Source organism: Abramis brama (genome assembly GCF_963993115.1).
Source record: "Abramis brama genome assembly, chromosome: 20".
NCBI lineage: Eukaryota > Metazoa > Chordata > Actinopteri > Cypriniformes > Leuciscidae > Abramis > Abramis brama.
In genome coordinates this window covers 29,238,459-29,257,305 of record NC_139982.1, presented here as the reverse complement: position 1 = coordinate 29,257,305, position 18,847 = coordinate 29,238,459, and the positions used below count along the sequence as shown (strand labels likewise).

At 36.4% G+C, this 18,847-nt stretch overlaps 1 protein-coding gene across 2 annotated transcripts in view; it reads right to left on the bottom strand.

Annotated features, from left to right (window-relative positions):
* Positions 1-18,847, bottom strand: part of shisal1b (shisa like 1b) — a 42,393-nt gene that overhangs the window by 3,718 nt on the left and 19,828 nt on the right. For both annotated transcript variants that reach the window (XM_084095412.1, XM_084095411.1), the window contains 3 exons: positions 13,772-13,954; positions 8,540-8,753; positions 4,727-5,035 (listed from right to left, as the gene is read on the bottom strand). In XM_084095412.1, the coding sequence (XP_083951538.1) occupies positions 4,727-5,035; positions 8,540-8,753; positions 13,772-13,838 (590 nt within the window). In that variant the 5' untranslated portion in view covers positions 13,839-13,954. The remainder of the gene's footprint in view (positions 1-4,726; positions 5,036-8,539; positions 8,754-13,771; positions 13,955-18,847) is intronic.

Here is an 18,847-nt window from a genome sequence, read left to right as displayed (position 1 = left end):
ATAAAAATTAGACAAAAAAAAAAAGACATTTTCTCTTGAGGAACTTCTGAGAAGCAAAGACAAAAGACCCCTGTAACCCACATGTGCCATATAGAGTTTCAGAAGAGATTTCAGCAATGTCCTAAAGCCAATAATGAACAACCCAGCAATAAATGTTTTCTCTCGTGTTTGACAACGTCCAAAAAAACATCAATCTGACATGCTGAGCAACCAGGATCTAATCGCTTAAACCATCAATGTGTCTTAAGGGGCCACTGAAAAATGGCTCTTAATAAAATGTGTCCTGTTTATAGCCTTTTAAAGCTGATTCCCATGCATGACACGTCAGTCAAACCAGATGTTGCCAAGCGAAAACACAAGATCGTCCCCCAGGCTTCTGCCCCTCTCTAGATCACACAATATAAGAATCTGATGCCATTTAAAGACCCCGGCAATGTTTTCTCAGGCCAGCAGGAGGGAAACTGCACGTAGCCCTCAAATACACACAGCAAACGGGCAGAGAATAAGCTGACCCATATAAACGGCTTTATGAATAGACCGCGAGCAGTAATTGAATTCACTTAGTTCTATTTTGGTCAGGGACCTCCATTTGTGGTTGTCTTTTTCTTTCTTTTTCTCTCTCTAACAGATGTTCTCTGGACCCAATTCAGTAATTTCCCACAATGCTCTTGGGGAAGGGGCATTAAAGATCTCGACCATCCAACTCTGAGCCCTCATATGACATGCTATTCATGTCTTCTGTTAGTACAATAACCTGCTGTGATTTTTCAGTGCCACTATATGCACTTTAGAAAATATCCAGAATACACTGCAGTGAAAACGAAGGTAACACTTTATTTTACACCAAACCCTAACCCTAACCCTTTAGTAAGTACATCTAGTTACTTAATATAATTCTCAGTACTTAAATGTATAATTACAGTGTAACAAAGACACCTTAACATAAAGTGTAACCAAAACGAATAACTGAATTATCATATAATAAAAATAAAAGGTTACACTTTATTTGATGGTGTCCGTGTTACAGTGTAATTATACTTTTAAGTACTGACTAATATTAATTAACTACATGTACTTACAATAGGATTAGGATTAGGGTTGTTTTAGGGATAGTCGCATGTAATTATGCACAATTTATAGTAATAATTACAATAGATTACCAAATAATAGTAATAATAATATTTTTAATGTTATATATATATATATATATGTGTGTGTGTGTGTGTGTGTGTGTGTCTGTGTATGTATGTATATAATGATTATGTGAAAAATATAATAGATATATTAATAAATAACAATAAATGTATTTCATATTATACTATATATATATATATATATATATATACAATGAAATACATTTAAATACTGTTACATACAAATTATTATTATTATATACATAAAGTATAATTATACACAATAATGATATTTTTTAAATGAAATTTATTTTCAGCATCATGACTTTCAATCTGTGATTTTGCACAAACCAATCAAATCTCAGCCAATCTCATCAAAACATATTTGATTAGAGTACAGATATATGGACTGAGTTTTTGACCAATGAGATGTCACTGTGGGCGGGGCCAGCCAGCACAACCGCAGACACAGAATCCAAGTGACTTGTTGTGTGTCAGATGTCATGACAGGTTAAACTCAGAGATCTTTGGAGTTGTGCTGCTGTAAATCTCACACATGAAATCTCAGTGTCATATTGTGTACTCGCGGCAGAGATTCAAAGTCTCCGCTTGGAGGCTGAAGCTTTCAGACACTCCTGTGATTGTTAATGAGAGGGTTCGGCACAAACGACAGGCTTAATTAGATGGGTATTCACTCACACGGCTACAGTGTCTTGCTGACACACTTGTGAACTGTAAGAGAATAGTGTATGTATGCGTTCCTCTCGTCCTCAGACAGCAGCACACCCACGGACTAGGCTGAGTTAGCGAGATTCATGCGATCGAATACTTGAAAGACTTTCAAGAGTTGTGTTTGAGACACTAAAAGACTTGCCAAACTTAAAGGAATAGCTGAGGGAAACCGTTAAAATGTCAAACAACAGCAAATGCTATTACTGAAGGGATAATTCATGATGAATATGCAAATAAGAACGTTAGTGCTTCAATCAATGTGACCCAAAACTCTTTTTTTTTTGTCACAAACAATAAATTAAAAACAACTGTGTAAGTTTCATGCTTATAAGATCTAGACAAAACCTTCTGACTTGAAGATTCCTCAATGACAGAAGCTCTTTATTTTTTATTTTCAAGAGTTTGTTGTGAAGTTTTGTTTACTTTTTAACATCTTTGACCTGGATATGTCAGAATCAAGGACAGCATTCTAGCAACAGAAAAATGATTCTTGATTGTGACCTAGTTCTGCTAGCAAACGGATCTGGTGTTTGTGATGAAAAAGGTATTTTTAAAGCATTGGATCTGTAGCTCAGGATGATGATGATGCATCTGGTTCATGGCCAAATATGAGTAACCATGCGCGCCTCCCCTGAGAGGATATACACACACGTGAGTGTGAGGAAAATCCACTAGTGTGTGTGTGTCTGTTGAATTTAGCATGGATTGCAAAGGTTGTGAGGGTTATGAAATAGTGCAGAATACTCCAGGTTGAGTACAAGTTAAGCTCAATCCACTATAATAATCTGGACTTGTCCCTCATTTTATTTAAAAAGCAAAAAGGAGGTTTAAATGAAGTGAATGAAGCCAATGTTTGGAGATTTAAAGGCAACACACTACAGGCAAAATCATATACATTTTTATGCACCGATAATTTTTTAGTTTTTTTTTTATTCCTATCTATATTCTAAAGGTTTTTACAGAGTGTTTTCTTCATATAGCATTCGCCGAATTTTATACCGCATTTTATTCCTAAAAACATGGTGACATTTATTTTTGTCTTTCTGCTGCCAGTATTTGTGGAGTGATAAAAATCACAATCAAAAATACCTTGTGTAAAAACCTTTAATATGGCAACAAAATAAAACAAGAATTTTGAACCTGGCTTTATCCAATTCTCAGATGTCTGGAAATAGATGCAAATTAATGCATAATTCATTTGCACACATAATATTTCAGAAAACTTTTGCATTGTCTTGATGTACAGTGATTAACCATACAACTGGGGAGTATGGTGATATCTATTAGTTAATTTTTTCAATGTCTTAACCTGCAGTGTCTTATCTTAAAAGCAGAAATGTAAGGGTTTTAAAGAAATTATAGGACCCATATTTTCTCTTATTTTATGCATTATTTGATGTTTAAATCATTTTTTACAGTCATTTTAGGGTGTTAGGCTTCATGGCGTTGTAACGAAGTTGTGTTGTAACGAAGTTGTGGGGAGGTTTGGATTAGTAGGCAATTATTTTTTTTACAGTAAAATCATGTTAACATGCTTATTTTATTTTTATATTTATGTAATGGCTCGATTCACTTCCATTGTAAGTGTCTCATATTTTTGCCTTTTTATTTATTTATAAGAGGACCAATCTATTTTCATCTTTCTTTAGTGTGTAATGTTGCTGTTTGAGCATGAAAAAGGTCTGCAAAGTTACAAAGCACAACGTCACTTCAGTGGGAGTTATTCTCTATATCAGTGTCACTGTTTCTGGCATACGCAAAATAAAGGGCCGTTAGTAGTGTGTTGTCACCTGATTGTTAGTGTTTAGTGTTTAGAAGCGGATGTTTGCGGTTATGGTAAAGGGTTTGACATTTCCCAAACACGCTCAAAGCGGTAGACCAATCACAACACACTGTTCTAGCCGACCAATCAGAGCACATAGTGCTTTTCAGAAGGAGGGGCTTCATGGAGACAGGAACTAAACATGGGTGTGTTTCCCGTACAACGACGTCACTCGATGCTTAACTACCATAGTACGATGCATCGTTGAAGAAATCAAGTAGCTAGTTACGACTGTTTCCCGAAACCGTATCGTCGCAAATTGGTCGTTCAACCACGCTGGTTAATGACGTCACGCAGGTGGTGGAGTAATAACTTCTTTTAATGAATCTGTTTGAGATCGAATTAATGCTAGATGTTTTGCTATAAATTACGAACTTGCATTTCTAATTTTTCCTCAGTTATTTTGCTTTATTTCCAGATTCAATTATAGGCTCGTTCTTATAGTAGAGCACGTTCGCACATGCGCACTCTTCAAAAACCCCGCTTTAAATCTCTTGACTGACTAAAAGACGTAAATGACATTTGTATGTATTATAAATAAATTATATAGATTGTCCTGAATGTCAGCTTGCTTATTTTGCTCAAGATATGGATTTATTGAGTCCACATGTCATGCAAACAAGAAACTATGCTTCTAACCACAGATCGAGAGCTGTCGTTCCAAACACACAACTTTGCGATGTTGTTTGCGAATGTTCATTAGAACGATGGTTTCGGGAAACACAGACTCGTTGAACTGTGCTGATAACGACAGAACTTGCGACCATAGTTGGCTAACGATGCTTTTGGGAAACTCACCCCGGAGCGTTACTGACAGACTGGGAAGAGAGGAGCTGCAACAATGGAGAATAATGAACATTCAAACATGAAAACCTATTATAGTAGGTACCAAAAACAAAATCACAACTTTGTAAAAGGGCATAATATGGCCTCTTTAAAAAAATAAAACAGACAGGACAAGTAGAAAAATGCTTCTGAATGAGCTTAACTTGTATTGAACCTGGAAATATTCCTTTAAGACACGGTTTGTTTCACTCACCAGGCCATTGTCGTATTGTGTGTGGTTTGTGTTGGACTCTGTGTGTCCCCCGTCAGGCTGTGTCTGGCCTGACCGCAGCCGTGTTGATGTGTCTCTGGAGGTTGTGATGGAGCTGCGGGTTGAGCGGCCTGTGCGTCCCCGTGCCACTGAGAGCGGGCCTGTTTCAGCCAGCGGCCCCCCAGCCCACACTTCTCCAGATACACCCGGCACACCTCATAGTTCATGGCCGAGTAATAGAGAAAATCCAGTGCCAGCAGCACCATGACGAAGAATCCATAGATCCACACGCCGATTAATGCGGAGTAATTGCTGCGACAGAGAAAAAAGTAGATGCACTTAATGTTTTATGTGGCCATAAACAAGCATTTTTTACGATATACAGTGTCAAAAAGCCTTGAGGAATGGATGGAAACTCTTTAGCAGCTCTAGTGGTCTTATAAAAGTTAAAGCACTTCAATAAATTCAAACTTCATTAGCGTTATGTGAGGCATTGAGTGTTAATAAAGCGTTTTACTGTTCCTTCTGAAGTAAATCCCATGCACAGACTGAAAGAAAACGAAACTTCCACTTTTTGATGAAGCACAGGCCTTGCGCTGTCAGACAAGGCCACAACTGACAGGGACAATACTGAGGTCTTTATAAACATATGGTGTTATTAGAGCCAAGAGCAAAGGGGAACAGATGTGTGTGTGATATCTCAGTGTGTGTGTGATATCAGAACTCTTCGATGCTGGTACCCAGAGTCCGACATCAACACTCGCCAGAATGGGAGGAAATGGGATTGGGCAAGAATTACTGGCTAGTTTGAACATTTTAAACGAATTGCAATATAATAATAAATATGATAATTGAACCCTCACTTTAATATTTGATGTAAAACAAATCAAAGAGATCTAAACAGTTTATTATCAGATGTTTAGATAGGAAAATATATATATTTTTTCATTGTTTCATTGAAATAACTGGTGAACTACTGCTAAAATAGATTTATGAGGAAGAAAATCAAAATGGGTCACAATGTTTTTATTAAGATGATTGGCTTGTCTATTATTTGATGCAAAATGTCCTGCACTATTTTCCTACGAATATAAAAAAACAACAAACAAACAATCAAGTAACAGTATATAAATAATATTTATATAAAATGTTAAAATGATTAATATTATTATATTAAATATACATTTTTAATTAAGCTATTATGATTTATTGAGTTGTGATTATTATGAATGATAAATGTTTGATATTGTATTAATAATAATAATATTTTCTAAATGACAAATATTTGAATATTTGACCTTTTCTGTGATGATATTTATATAAAAATATTACTATTATTATATTAAATATTAATTTAATCAAGCTATTATGATTTCAGTTGTGATTATTATGAATTATAGATTTTTATATTATTTTTATGATTTTAATAATAATAATTTTTTTCAATATGACAAATTTTATTTAAATGTTTTACTTTTTCTCTGACAATAGTTATATAAAAATATTAAAATTATTATTATTATTATATTAAATATTATTTTAAGCTATTATGATTCGAGTTGGGATTATTAATTATTTTAGATTATTATTAATTTATTATATTTTTTTATATTTTAAAAATAATAATAATAGTGAACAATAATAGTAATAGTCTATTACTATTAGTGAAACTAATAGTAATAGTCTACATGAAACATTTTATTTAAATGTTTTACTTTTTTCTGTGACAAACAGTGCAGGCCGCATTGTGTCACTATTGGTGTGAAATTATTGGTCTAATATTTCTTTTATAATATGCAAAGTAAAGTTGCGGCAGTTCTAAAAGAAGCTTTAAATTTGTATACCAGCTTTAAACTATATTTTGATATCACATTTATTTATATGTGTGTGCGATTATGGCCCAGAATTAAAATACTTTGTCTTGCCATCATATGTGTGTGTGTGTGTGTGATTCTGGGCCATTATCACACACATTTATCTTGGGCTATTGACAGTGGTGTGCTGTTATTTCATTCTAGCCTGGACTCATAAAAGCCAGATGCACAATAACTCAAATCTGCAGCAGACATGCCTATATGCCAAAGCCGTGTATGTCCAAGGCTGCTGGTTTGTGCTCTTTTGGCGGCTTCTGAGACTCAGTGAGGGTGATTTAACCTCGGGCCATCAGTAAATATCACTGGCTGAATCCTGCTGACCACAGATGAGAATGAAATGGCTTCCCACCAGGACAGGCATCCTCTCAGTAACTCGCAGCATTTCCACATCATTAACTGTCATGAGACCGTCTCAGGGGGACGATGTGAGGCTGCTACGCTGATCTGGGAGCAGTTCATATTTTCAGTTCATATTTGATGAGAAGGGAAGCGTTTCATAGCGTTAGAAAGTAAACAGAGCAGGTGTGACCTCTGGCCATAAAACTCATTGGGCTTTTATCATAGGCCTACTCTTTCAAGAAATCTTTCACCTCTGAAACTACTTTGTAATCAAGGATGTAGTGGCAGGGAAAATATTACCCAGTATTACTGCAGAATGTTGGAATACTTCATTCTGATTGGTCAATCATGACATACTAATGTCAACTACTGCAACTATAATGATGAGCAAATGGTTTCCTACATAGCGGTGCTAATTTAATCTCTTTCATATCACTTCATAATTTCAACTCAAATGAATATTTCATGTGACTTATTTATTAAGCATGTACATTTTATTGACTGATTTATTAATTTATGCGGTATTTCTGAAATAACTGGTGCCATGGAGCCACCAAAATGGCCTGCATTATTTGCCCAACATGCATAAATAAATGAATAAATAAAAGGTAAATATAACATCTTTGTCACAGAGACACGCACATTGATAATTTACATACAAGTTTTTATTTTAAAATGTTAAAAAAAAAAATAATTAATAAAAAAATACTTAAAATATTAAAATGTATGATTTATATTATTAATTCATTATATTACTCATGATTTATATTCATTTAATTAAAATGAATTATTGATTTATTATTTTTAATTTAATAATTATATTATATAAAAAAGGAATTATATATGTACATATATATAATTTGCAAACAATATAGAGACCACAGATAAACCACACAACAACCTATGCGTGTAATATAAAAAGTATTATACCATGGTCTGGGTGAATACTCGATTCTGATTGGCTGCAGGGTGTCCGTTAAAAAGTGATAATGTACACCTAGGAAAGGCGTCCCGTCAATTTGCCTGATGACAGTTCTAAATGATTGCGCTGGCTCAAGCTCACTGATCAACTGCTGCGGTCGGGTCGCTTGGCAACGCCTGTATACGGGAGATATTAAATAGTGCGCTCGACTTAATAAATAAAAACCCTCACGATTTTTACTCTAAAACACATTAAAGTATTATTAATTGATTAAATATTTATTTCTAAGTAACCATGGTATAAGCGGGTTAATGCCCTTCGAGGTGTCCATTATCAGGTTTTAATGGACGACGGCGAGGCGTGAACCGTCCGACGCTCGTCGGGCATTAACCCTTACATAATTGCAATAAATACCTTACTCTTACAATAAATCTTATTGTAAGAGTAAGGGGGGGAGGTAATAAATAATAAAATATAATAAATAATAAGAGGTGAGAAATACACCTGGCATTGGTAACCAAAAACATCTGTATCTGTGTATTTGTGATGATGCAACCAGGCTGTTAGTGTCAACATAAAGTCCAGGATCACTGCATTGAATCATAATTACTTGGTGCACACTTTCCCTAGTCTAATAATCTGGTTCAACAGCGTGTGTGTAGTTGAAGGCAGGAGACTCACTTGTGAGCGTATCCGTCCGGTGAGGTGGTCAGGTTGACCTGCATGACTGTCTGGAACTCGGTCTCGTTACAGCAGTATTTGAAGGCTGTGTTGTTATGGTGACAGCAGAACATGTACGTCTTGTTGTCCGAGAGACGAGGGCAGTGGAAGCCGAAGTGGTAGCGCCCCTTGTGGTCGAAGTAAGGCTCACACACTCGAAAGTGAGCAGAGAGAGCTGCACGAAAAGACAATGATAAACAGGACAGTTAGCATGTGGTGTTAGATTGTATTTAGGGCCCTATCATACATCCGGTGCAATGCAGCGCCAGGCGCGACGCAAGTGTTTTTAGCTAGTGTCAGCCCGACGCAGTTATCATTTTCACGTCCTGCGCCACGTTGTTTAAATAGCATTAAACTATTTGTGCGCCCATGGGCTGCTGGTCTGAAAACGAGGTGTGTTCAGTTGCTATTTTCAGGCAACTGAAATAGACTGCGCCACTGACCCACTGAAACCTGAAACCTTTTTTTTTGTGAAGAGTGAGTTAGTAATATGAGCCTATAGGCGGGTCCACAACGTATAGGCCTACACTCTGCTTATTATGCACACAGGGACTATTTGGACTTATTGCAGCACACAAACTAGCCAAATATTTAAAAAAAGGATTACAATGTAAAAGATTATTATTGTGTACATAAAGATATGGTGAATCCGGCTTGTCCCGTAGATGGTCTGCTAGCGCTTTAAAGGGATACTCTACAGAAAAAAGAAAATTCTGTCATCATATACTCACCCTCATGTTGTTTCAAACCTGTATGAATTTCTTTCTTCTGCTGAACAGAAAGGAAGATATTTAGAAGAATGTCAGTAACCAGACAGTTTTAGATACCATTGACTTCCATAGTATATTTTTTTCCTACTATGGAAGTCAATGGTATCTAAAACTGTCTCGCCCTTAGTGAACTTGCACTGTGCGCTTTAGACCATGCGGTTATATCTTTAAAATAGGGCCTATAATATAATATAGCCTAATATTCAAGTTTATTTGTATAGCGCTTTACCAACGCTATCTCACGACCAATTCGTACGAATTCGTACGACCTCATTCGTACGAATTCGTACGATTTGTCTAAACCCCAGTGACGGTTAGCTTTAGGGGTGGGGTCAGGGGTAGGTCATTTGTACAAATTCGTACGATTTGTCTAAACCCCAGTGACGGTTAGGTTTAGGGGTGGGGTCAGGGGTAGGTCATTCGTACGAATTCGTTAGGGTTAGGGTTAGGGTTAGGGTTAGGGTTAGGGTTAGGGTTAGGGGTAAGGTAAGGCTTTAGGGTTAGGGTTAGGGGTTAGGCTTTACCAACGCTATCTCACGACCAATTCGTACGAATTCGTACGACCTCATTCGTACGAATTCGTACGATTTGTCTAAACCCCAGTGACGGTTAGGTTTAGGGGTGGGGTCAGGGGTAGGTCATTCGTACGAATTCGTACGATTTGTCTAAACCCCAGTGACGGTTAGGTTTAGGGGCGGGGTCAGGGGTAGGTCATTCGTACGAATTCGTATGATTTGTCTAAACCCCAGTGACGGTTAGGTTTAGGGGCGGGGTCGGGGTAGGTCATTCGCACGAATTTGTACGATTTGTCTAAACCCCAGTGATGGTTAGGTTTAGGGGTGGGGTCAGGGGTAGGTCATTTGCACGAATTCGTACGATTTGTCTAAACCCCAGTGATGGTTAGGTTTAGGGGCAGGGTCGGGGTAGGTCATTCGTACGATTTGTCTAAACCCCAGTGACGGTTTAGCACAGATAGAAACCACAATTGCCAAAGTGTGATTCATCTTGCTCTGTTTGTTTACCACTACATGCTGATGACGTTTTTTTATTCTATACTAACTTGCGTCGTAGCCTACGATTCAACAGGTGTCATCATCGTACAGTCTACATACTGTACATGTCGTACTCAAGTTTATTATATCCATGTCGTACAGTGTGATTTGGATTGCCAAAAGCAGGCATTAGCTTGCATTTCACTTTTAAACCACTGATCTTCAGCCAAGTCTTTTAATTAATAAGATAGTGAATTACTGAATTTCATTTATAATTCACCCCTGATTTAACGATGCTCACCACATTTAGTGGACCTCTCAGAAATGGAATTGGAATTGGATGGTTTCTGAAGCATAAAAACGTGCATGGAATAATTTCTCACTGATTCGGACACGCGCACAAAGGAAGTGCAACAAGGGTTGGTGGGGTTTTTCATATGACAGTCGTAGTTCTGCTTCATTATTCTTCTCCGTATTCAGAACACAGAGTGACAGCGAGGTCTGAGCGACTAACCCATGTTGGCACGATTCACCCTGAAACACTCAGACACAACAGCTCACAGACATAATGCTAAAGAGTACTTTTCTGAAGTCAGCACCACATGCACTTGTTTTGAATTTAAATCGATTCAGCCTAATTAGCTCGGATTCATTCGGTGGTGAAGGTTTCTATGACAAATCTGCACTTGTGTAGATAAATTAAAATGTTCTTCAGTTTCTGCTCAAGTTTCTATTCTTTCAGGCTTTACCAGATTTAATTAGACAAATGTGAGAAGAAAAATAACTAGAGCTAAAGCTTCAAACCTCATTTTAAACGGAGCTGCAAATTATGAGGGTTTTGACGTGGTTTAATTAAGTCTTGGAGGAAGACAACACAAAAGCCTGAGAGTCTTAAACGTTTTATGTATCTTATAATGAACGTTTCCAAACAATGTTTTAGTAATCAAAGTTTAGTTGCAAGTTAGTAAGAACTCATATTTTCCCCTGACGCCAAATCGATGCTCACAAACAGAAGCTGTGTTTGTCTGAGGTGTCAGTAGCAAAATGCCCTCACAGTATGAACAACAGCAAAAAGTGCATTATTTTTTTAACTTTATTTTAGATTTCACTTCATGTTACAAGTATATGAAAAAAATCTTTATTTCCAAAAAGCTTGTCCTTAAGTAAGTGAACACTTTTAGTGAATGTCTATAAGCGCTGATGGCATTTGTATGCTCGTGCACTTCTAAAAGCCCCTAAAAATGCATTGAGAATTGATTTAGCAATAAACAGCAAATTTACAGTCTTTCTCTTCAGGGAAAATAGACCAAAAAATTGCTTAAAAAGTAATAAAAAATGTGTTTGTCTGCACACTATGTATGTGTGTGTGTATATATATATTATGTAATATATATGTATATATATAAGCTGAATTTTCAGCATCATTACTCCAGTCTTCAGTGTCACATGATTCTTCAGAAATCATGAAAATATGATGATTTTCTGCTCAAGAAACATTTATTATTATTATCAATGTTGAAAACAATATCTTTTGTAACATTGTAAATGTCTTTACTGTCACTTTTGATCAATTTAATGCATCCTTGTTGAATAAAAGTATTAATTCCTTTCCAAAAAATGAATAAATAAATAACGGTAAATAAATCAACTTTTAAACGGTAGTGTATAATGGTACACAAGCTTTCTATTTCAGATAAATGCTGTTCTTTTGAACTTCCTATTCATCAAATAATTGATGACTCCACTGAAGTTTTCATCACAGGAATAAATTAATTTTTTAAATATATTCAAACAGAAAACAATTATTTTAAATTGTAATAATATTTCACAATTTTTTTATGTTTTTACTGTACTTTTGATTAAATAAATGCGAGACTTCTTTCAAAAATATAAAAAAATCTTACCGACCCCAAACTTTTGAACGGCAGTCTATATATATAAAACCACGGCATGCGTCTAAAGACTCGTGACACCATTGTCGTTTGCTTCATGATGATTTTCTCCATGCTGTCCAAGACTTTAAAATCTCTGCAGGGAGAATGACTCACGCCCGTCTTTAATAATTAAAGAGGTTTTTCGATTTGATCCAGCTTTATGACCTCTAATCTCACACAATCCGGCCACCCGATCAATGTAAAAGCTGGAAGCTTCAGTCTCCCAGCGGAGGGAAAACTCACCATCTAAAGCTCAGTGAGACACAGATGGACAATGGACGAGACAAATTGAACCGCTCAGAGATTCTGGGTAAAGAATGACTGCGGGTGAGAGCGGTAAATCTGATAAGAGGATGTCTCTTAATCTACGGGCACCTTTGTGTCCCACAGGTTGATTTTTATCACTTAAAAATAGGTTTTGACTTTGCTGTGGTCACTTTAAATCTGCCTTAAAACCTTTCGTTATCATTTATTTTTCCTTAAAGTTTTACTACGTTTTTTAAATCAACAGGAAGAATTATAATCAATACAAACATGCATGCATTTACTGTGATTTAACTGAGAAATTTTTACACAAATTAACTGTCAATTTGCACCTATAATGAAGTTTAAAAACTGCCCCTAATAAGTTACATTTAAATTAATTTCAAATTAAATTAAATTTCAAACTAAAATTAAAGCATAAAAATGTGTGTATTTTTAGTGGTTTTGACTTTTGCTCATCTTGAACCATGTCTTTATCATTTATTTTTCCTACTTAAAGGACAAATCCAGTGAAAAATGAACCTTGGGTTAATTAACACATGGTTACCGAGACGATCGTTCCCTGCGATGCGTTTTCATGAAAATCGAATGTAAAGAGTTTTATCTTTAAAAACAGATTAGCTCATAACACTAGTATATGGGGCACAGAGTAAGTAAAAGTAAATCGCTAGTTAATACCACTAACAATGCTCAAAATAGCCTCACACTAACACGGTAGCATAATGAGGGTCCCTACATGCAAACCGAAGCATTGAGAACTTTGTAAGTGTACAGACAGTTTAATAAGAAGATAGTTTATAAAGACAGAACATACCGTTCGTGACTCGATTAGTCGAGACTGTTTTCCAAGATGGCTCCATGGCATTTTTCACTTGATTTGTCCTTTAATGTTTCACCTCTTTTCTCCATAATAAAAATATTGATTTCTACATTTTAAAAACTATAAAAATCTACACAAACCAAAATTAAATTATATTTACTGTGATTTAATTGAAAAATATTCAGTTTTCACCTAATAAAGTAAAAAATTGCTCCTAATAAATTCAATTTAAAAATAAATTAACGTTACAAATCAAATCAAAATAGTTGAAGAAACGCGTAGCGTTAGGTTCAGTTTGAGATATTTATCAGAGTTTCTGATGTCTCTTTGTTCCTATCAGCAGAATTCAGACAGCAGATTACGTCATATAATAAACAGCCGTTACATTACACCATCTGCACACTTGGTCGTACCTGTAGTAGACAGAACGAGGAAGATGATGGTCAGGATGTTGAAGGAGTGATGATTGGCGACACTCATCTTCTTGTCCTCCCTCAGGGGAGGATGGAGACATGAAGCCTGACAGCTTCAGCTGCTTCCAGACGTCATCTTTATCTCCAGCTTCTGTTCATCACTGTGACGGTTTGCCAGCACACCTGTAGCGGAAGAGGGCAGATGTTATGATCACGCCAAGACATCTGTACGGTACGATCTGGCTCACTTTAGTTCCAACTCTGCTTCTACACACCTAAAGGCTTAATTTAACTCAACCTAAACTTAAAAAAGCTGCCAGAATTCAAAGTCATAAAGATGGGGAGGCTCCGCTCATCACCATGATGGTAACTCCCCAAAAAACACAACATAACAGAAACTCTTCTAAATTAGCATAGAAAAACATAAACACTACTAAATCTCTCACTTAAGATTAATCTTGCACAAAAAGCATAATTTTAGCATTTTATTTCCCTTTTGAGTACCATGGCAAAGCATGCCGGTAAAAAGAAACCATAGCCCAGTTTCAGTTAAATTTAAGTTAGTCTAAATTAAAAGAAACAAGTTCATAAAACTCAAAACAGTGAAACAATTCAGATTTCTTCAAATCTGTCAGTTTTGTGAGTTCTACAAACTAATTTGTTTAATTTAAGTTTGCCCTACTCAAACTAATTGTTTACAGTGGAATATATTCAAATAATTTACTATTTTCGTGACCCAACTATATGTAGGGTGGCCACAATTCTTTCAGTAACTTTAATAGGACGTTCACTCAAACTTACTTGATTCAGAATGTATCATTCAAAAGTAACAATTTCACAATGTTTGCAAAATTCTAAAATGGAATGTTCCCTTAGCGTTCGTACAACCAGAAGAACATTCAGAGAACTTCATGGGAACATTTAGAATTTTTTGCTGCTACTTTCTTTTACTTTTTTTCGTGGCAGATGGCAAACAGATTTATTTGTTCATTTCTGCCTCTTACTGAGATTAAGTGTGGAGTAAATAAATACATTTAATTAGATTTGTTGCTTTTAAATATTTTGGCAACATCAGTAATAACTTCTATAGAATTTCTTAGCAAAAAAGTGACCTAATGACTTGATTTGTTTCTCGTGTTTTGTGTACTGTTGATGAAGAATAGCAATGAAGCCTGCCAGAAAATGAGGTTGTGGATTGGGTTAACAGGCTTGTGTGATGACTACATTTCCCATCATCCATTGCACTAGCGCAAGCATGCTGAAATGCACATAAAGCATGTATTATGCAGCTAATATGCATTATTTAACCTTTATTTTTAGCAGTAGCTCTAAAAGCTTCTAAAAGAGAGAGGAAAAATAGGTATAAACTGGAAATTTTCAGGAGGATTTTAAGGCAGCCAAATTTAACCCTGCTTTGTTGCATTATGGGTGATGTAGTGTTTGTAATTTGCGGGCACAGGAAGTCAGTTCACTAGCGGCCATCTTGAAAACTCATGCAGGTGTGATTGAAATGTGTGACTTCAATAGCCACGTAGAGTGATTTCCCTCATTCATCTTTCCACAGGTGTTTTCTGGTAGTCCTCTTTTCACTGAAGCACATGTAGTACTCTTATAATATCATCTTCCATCTGTTATTGTTGTCATATCCATAGCAACATGCAATAAACCCACTCTATGAATGGGCTCCTTGTTTATCTACAACCCCAAATCAGAAAAAGTTGGGACACTGTACAAATTGTGAATAAAAACAGAATGCAATGATGTGGAGGTTTCAAATTTCAATATTTTATTCAGAATACAACATAGATGACATATCAAATGTTTAAACTGAGAAAATGTATCATTTTAAGGAAAAAATAAGTTGATTTTAAATTTCATGGCATCAACACATCTCAAAAAAGTTGGGACAAGGCCATGTTTACCACTGTGTGGCATCCCCTCTTCTTTTTATAACAGTCTGCAAACGCCTGGGGACTGAGGAGACAAGTTGCTCAAGTTTAGGAATAGGAATGTTGTCCCATTATTGTCTAATACAGGCTTCTGTCTTAGGTCTTCTTTGTCGCATCTTCCTCTTTATGATGCACCAAATGTTTCTATGGGTGAAAGATCTGGACTGCAGGCTGGCCATTTCAGTACCCGGATCCTTCTTCTACACAGCCATGATATTGTAATTGATGCAGTATGTGGTCTGGCATTGTCATGTTGGAAAATGCAAGGTCTTCCCTGAAAGAGACGACGTCTGGATGGGAGCATATGTTGTTCTAGAACTTGGATATACCTTTCAACATTGATGGTGCCTTTCCAGATGTGTAAGCTGCCCATGCCACACGCACTCATGCAACCCCATACCATCAGAGATGCAGGATTCTGAACTGAGCGCTGAAAACAACTTGGGTTGTTCTTGTCCTCTTTAGTCTGGATGACATGGCGTCCCAGTTTTCCAAAAAGAACTTCAAATTTTGATTCGTCTGACCACAGAACAGTTTTCCACTTTGCCACAGTCCATTTTTAATGAGCATTGGCCCAGAGAAAACGCCTGCGCTTCTGGATCATGTTTAGATATGGCTTCTTTTTTGACCCATAGAGTTTTAGCCGGCAACGGCGAATGGCACGGTGGATTGTGTTCAACAATGTTTTCTGGAAGTATTCCTGAGCCCATGTTGTGATTTCCATTACAGTAGCATTCCTGTATGTGATGCAGTGCCGTCTAAGGACCCGAAGATCACAGACATCCATGGTTTTCCGGCCTTGACCCTTACGCACAGTGATTGTTCCAGATTCTCTGAATCTTTGGATGATATTATGCACTGTAGATGATGATAACTTCAAACTCTTTGCAATTTTTCTCTGAGAAACTCCTTTCTGATATTGCTCCACTATTTTTCGACGCAGCATTGGGGGAATTGGTGATCCTCTGCCCATCTTGACTTCTGAGAGACACTGCCACTCTGAGAGGCTCTTTTTATACCCAATCATGTTGCCAATTGACCTCATAAGTTGCAAATTGGTCCTCCAGCTGTTCCTTATATGTACATTTTAATTTTCCGGCCTCTTATTGCTACCTGTCCCAACTTTTTTGGAATGTGTAGCTCTCATGAAATCCAAAATGAGCCAATATTTGGCATGACATTTCAAAATGTCTCACTTTCAACATTTGATATGTTATCTACAGTATATTCTATTGTGAATAAAATATAAGTTTATGAGATTTGTAAATTATTCCATTCCTTTTTTACTCACAATTTGTACAGTGTCCCAACTTTTTCTGATTTGGGGTTGTAAAAGATTGTAACTTCAATTTTAAACGCACTCTGCTGTAAAACTCTTGTTAGCAACAAAGAGGTTTATCATGGCTTGTGTTCTGCATTATTAGGAGTGATTATTGTTCATCAGTGCACACTGTACAGTTTTTGGCATCTGAGAAGAATTGTGCGATTTTCTTTTGTTTTAGAGCACAATCATCAGTGACATTTTAGACATTTCAAGTCGTTGGCGTATAGTCTTTGATAGTCATCACAGTGTGTGAAAAGGGTCCGATTGCACAGTGTGTGACGGGCTTTAGTGGGCTTTGGGTTTGTACTAAATTACCAGTTCTTTTGTGGCTGATTTGGAAAGCATTTTAAGTGGAATCAGTGTGGTTAATCTGCATGCTGGGATTGTTCATTTTAAGCCTGTGATGGATTTAATGTTTATTTTTTGCAACTGTTTGGCAATTTCATCTCATTTGGGCTGATTGTGCTGCTCTGTAGGAGATGGAAACTCAAGACAAATCCCAGACTTCTCTCAGTGTTTCGCTCTTCATTGTTTTCTGTGCATGCCGTTGTTCTGTGGACAAGGACGGATCTAAAGAATATCCATGTGGAAGATGAGGTGTTGTTGGGTTTAGTACTCTAAACGGTATAGCTGCTTCTGCTACAAGCCTCTGTGAGTTTCTCCTCTTGATCTCAGTCACTTGAAGTGGAGTGGGATTCCCCAACAGTTTGACAATATGAGTTCATGCTTTACATGCAGAGTTTTGGTTTGTTTCATAGGTCTAATGTGCCGAATGACATTTAAGTGGCTCTCTTTAAAGTAGACTCAGTGTGTATTTCAGTTTGTAACCCAGTTTACTTCAGTGGGATTTTATCAATGGCAGCTGCTATTTACACTAAAGCCCCTTTCACACAGAGATTCCGGAAAATACATGGATTATGTGTCCCTGGATTTGTCCCGGGAATGTTTGAGTTTGGTTCATTCACACTGCCAGTGATTTTCCGGAATCTGTGAGTGTGTTCACACACATCCCGTAAACACACGTGACGTCAGGATGTGAAAAAAACGTTAGATTCTATTTACACTATGTAAAAATGTGCAGTATTTTCTTTGCGATAAGTGTAAATAGGAGTTAGATGTTATTTATACCAATAAATAGTGGCAGATACTATTTGCACCTCAGTGTTGCTTTACATTAACGGTATGCAATAATAACATAGAGTGTAAATTATTATATTTCTTACAATTATTAAATGGTGCAACCTTATTTGGACAATACAGCCCTCCCTACACCTAACCCCCATAATATCCCCCTAACCGATAAACACGTTTGACACTTTATTTACACTTTTCAAATATTTCGTCTGGCCCAACCAGACGTCAGTGGGCGGAGTCAGTGTCAATAGCCTCTGCCAACAAGGCTCGATATTTGCACTTAGTGTAAATAGACACTCCGTTTATCAATTGGGAGGCGGCCTTTACGTATCAGAATGGAGCCAGGTGATTGGATAAGAGCGGCTGAAAGTACAGTAAGAGGGGATCATGAGCTAACAAGAAAAGTAATTGTAAGTTACTACATTTTGACAAAACATTATAAAGCCAGTATTTATAATGTGCATAATAACATTTATATTAATTCATTTAGCATATAAATGGGAGTAAAAGCAATAATATTAAAAAAATATATTTATTTATTTATTAACAAATTTTCTTTGTGTCTTTTTTTGCATAATTCATCAGTACATTTAAAACAATCATAAAAATAAATCATAATCTTTCATCAAATAACTTGTGCAATAATTTAAAAAAATCTTTTATTAATTA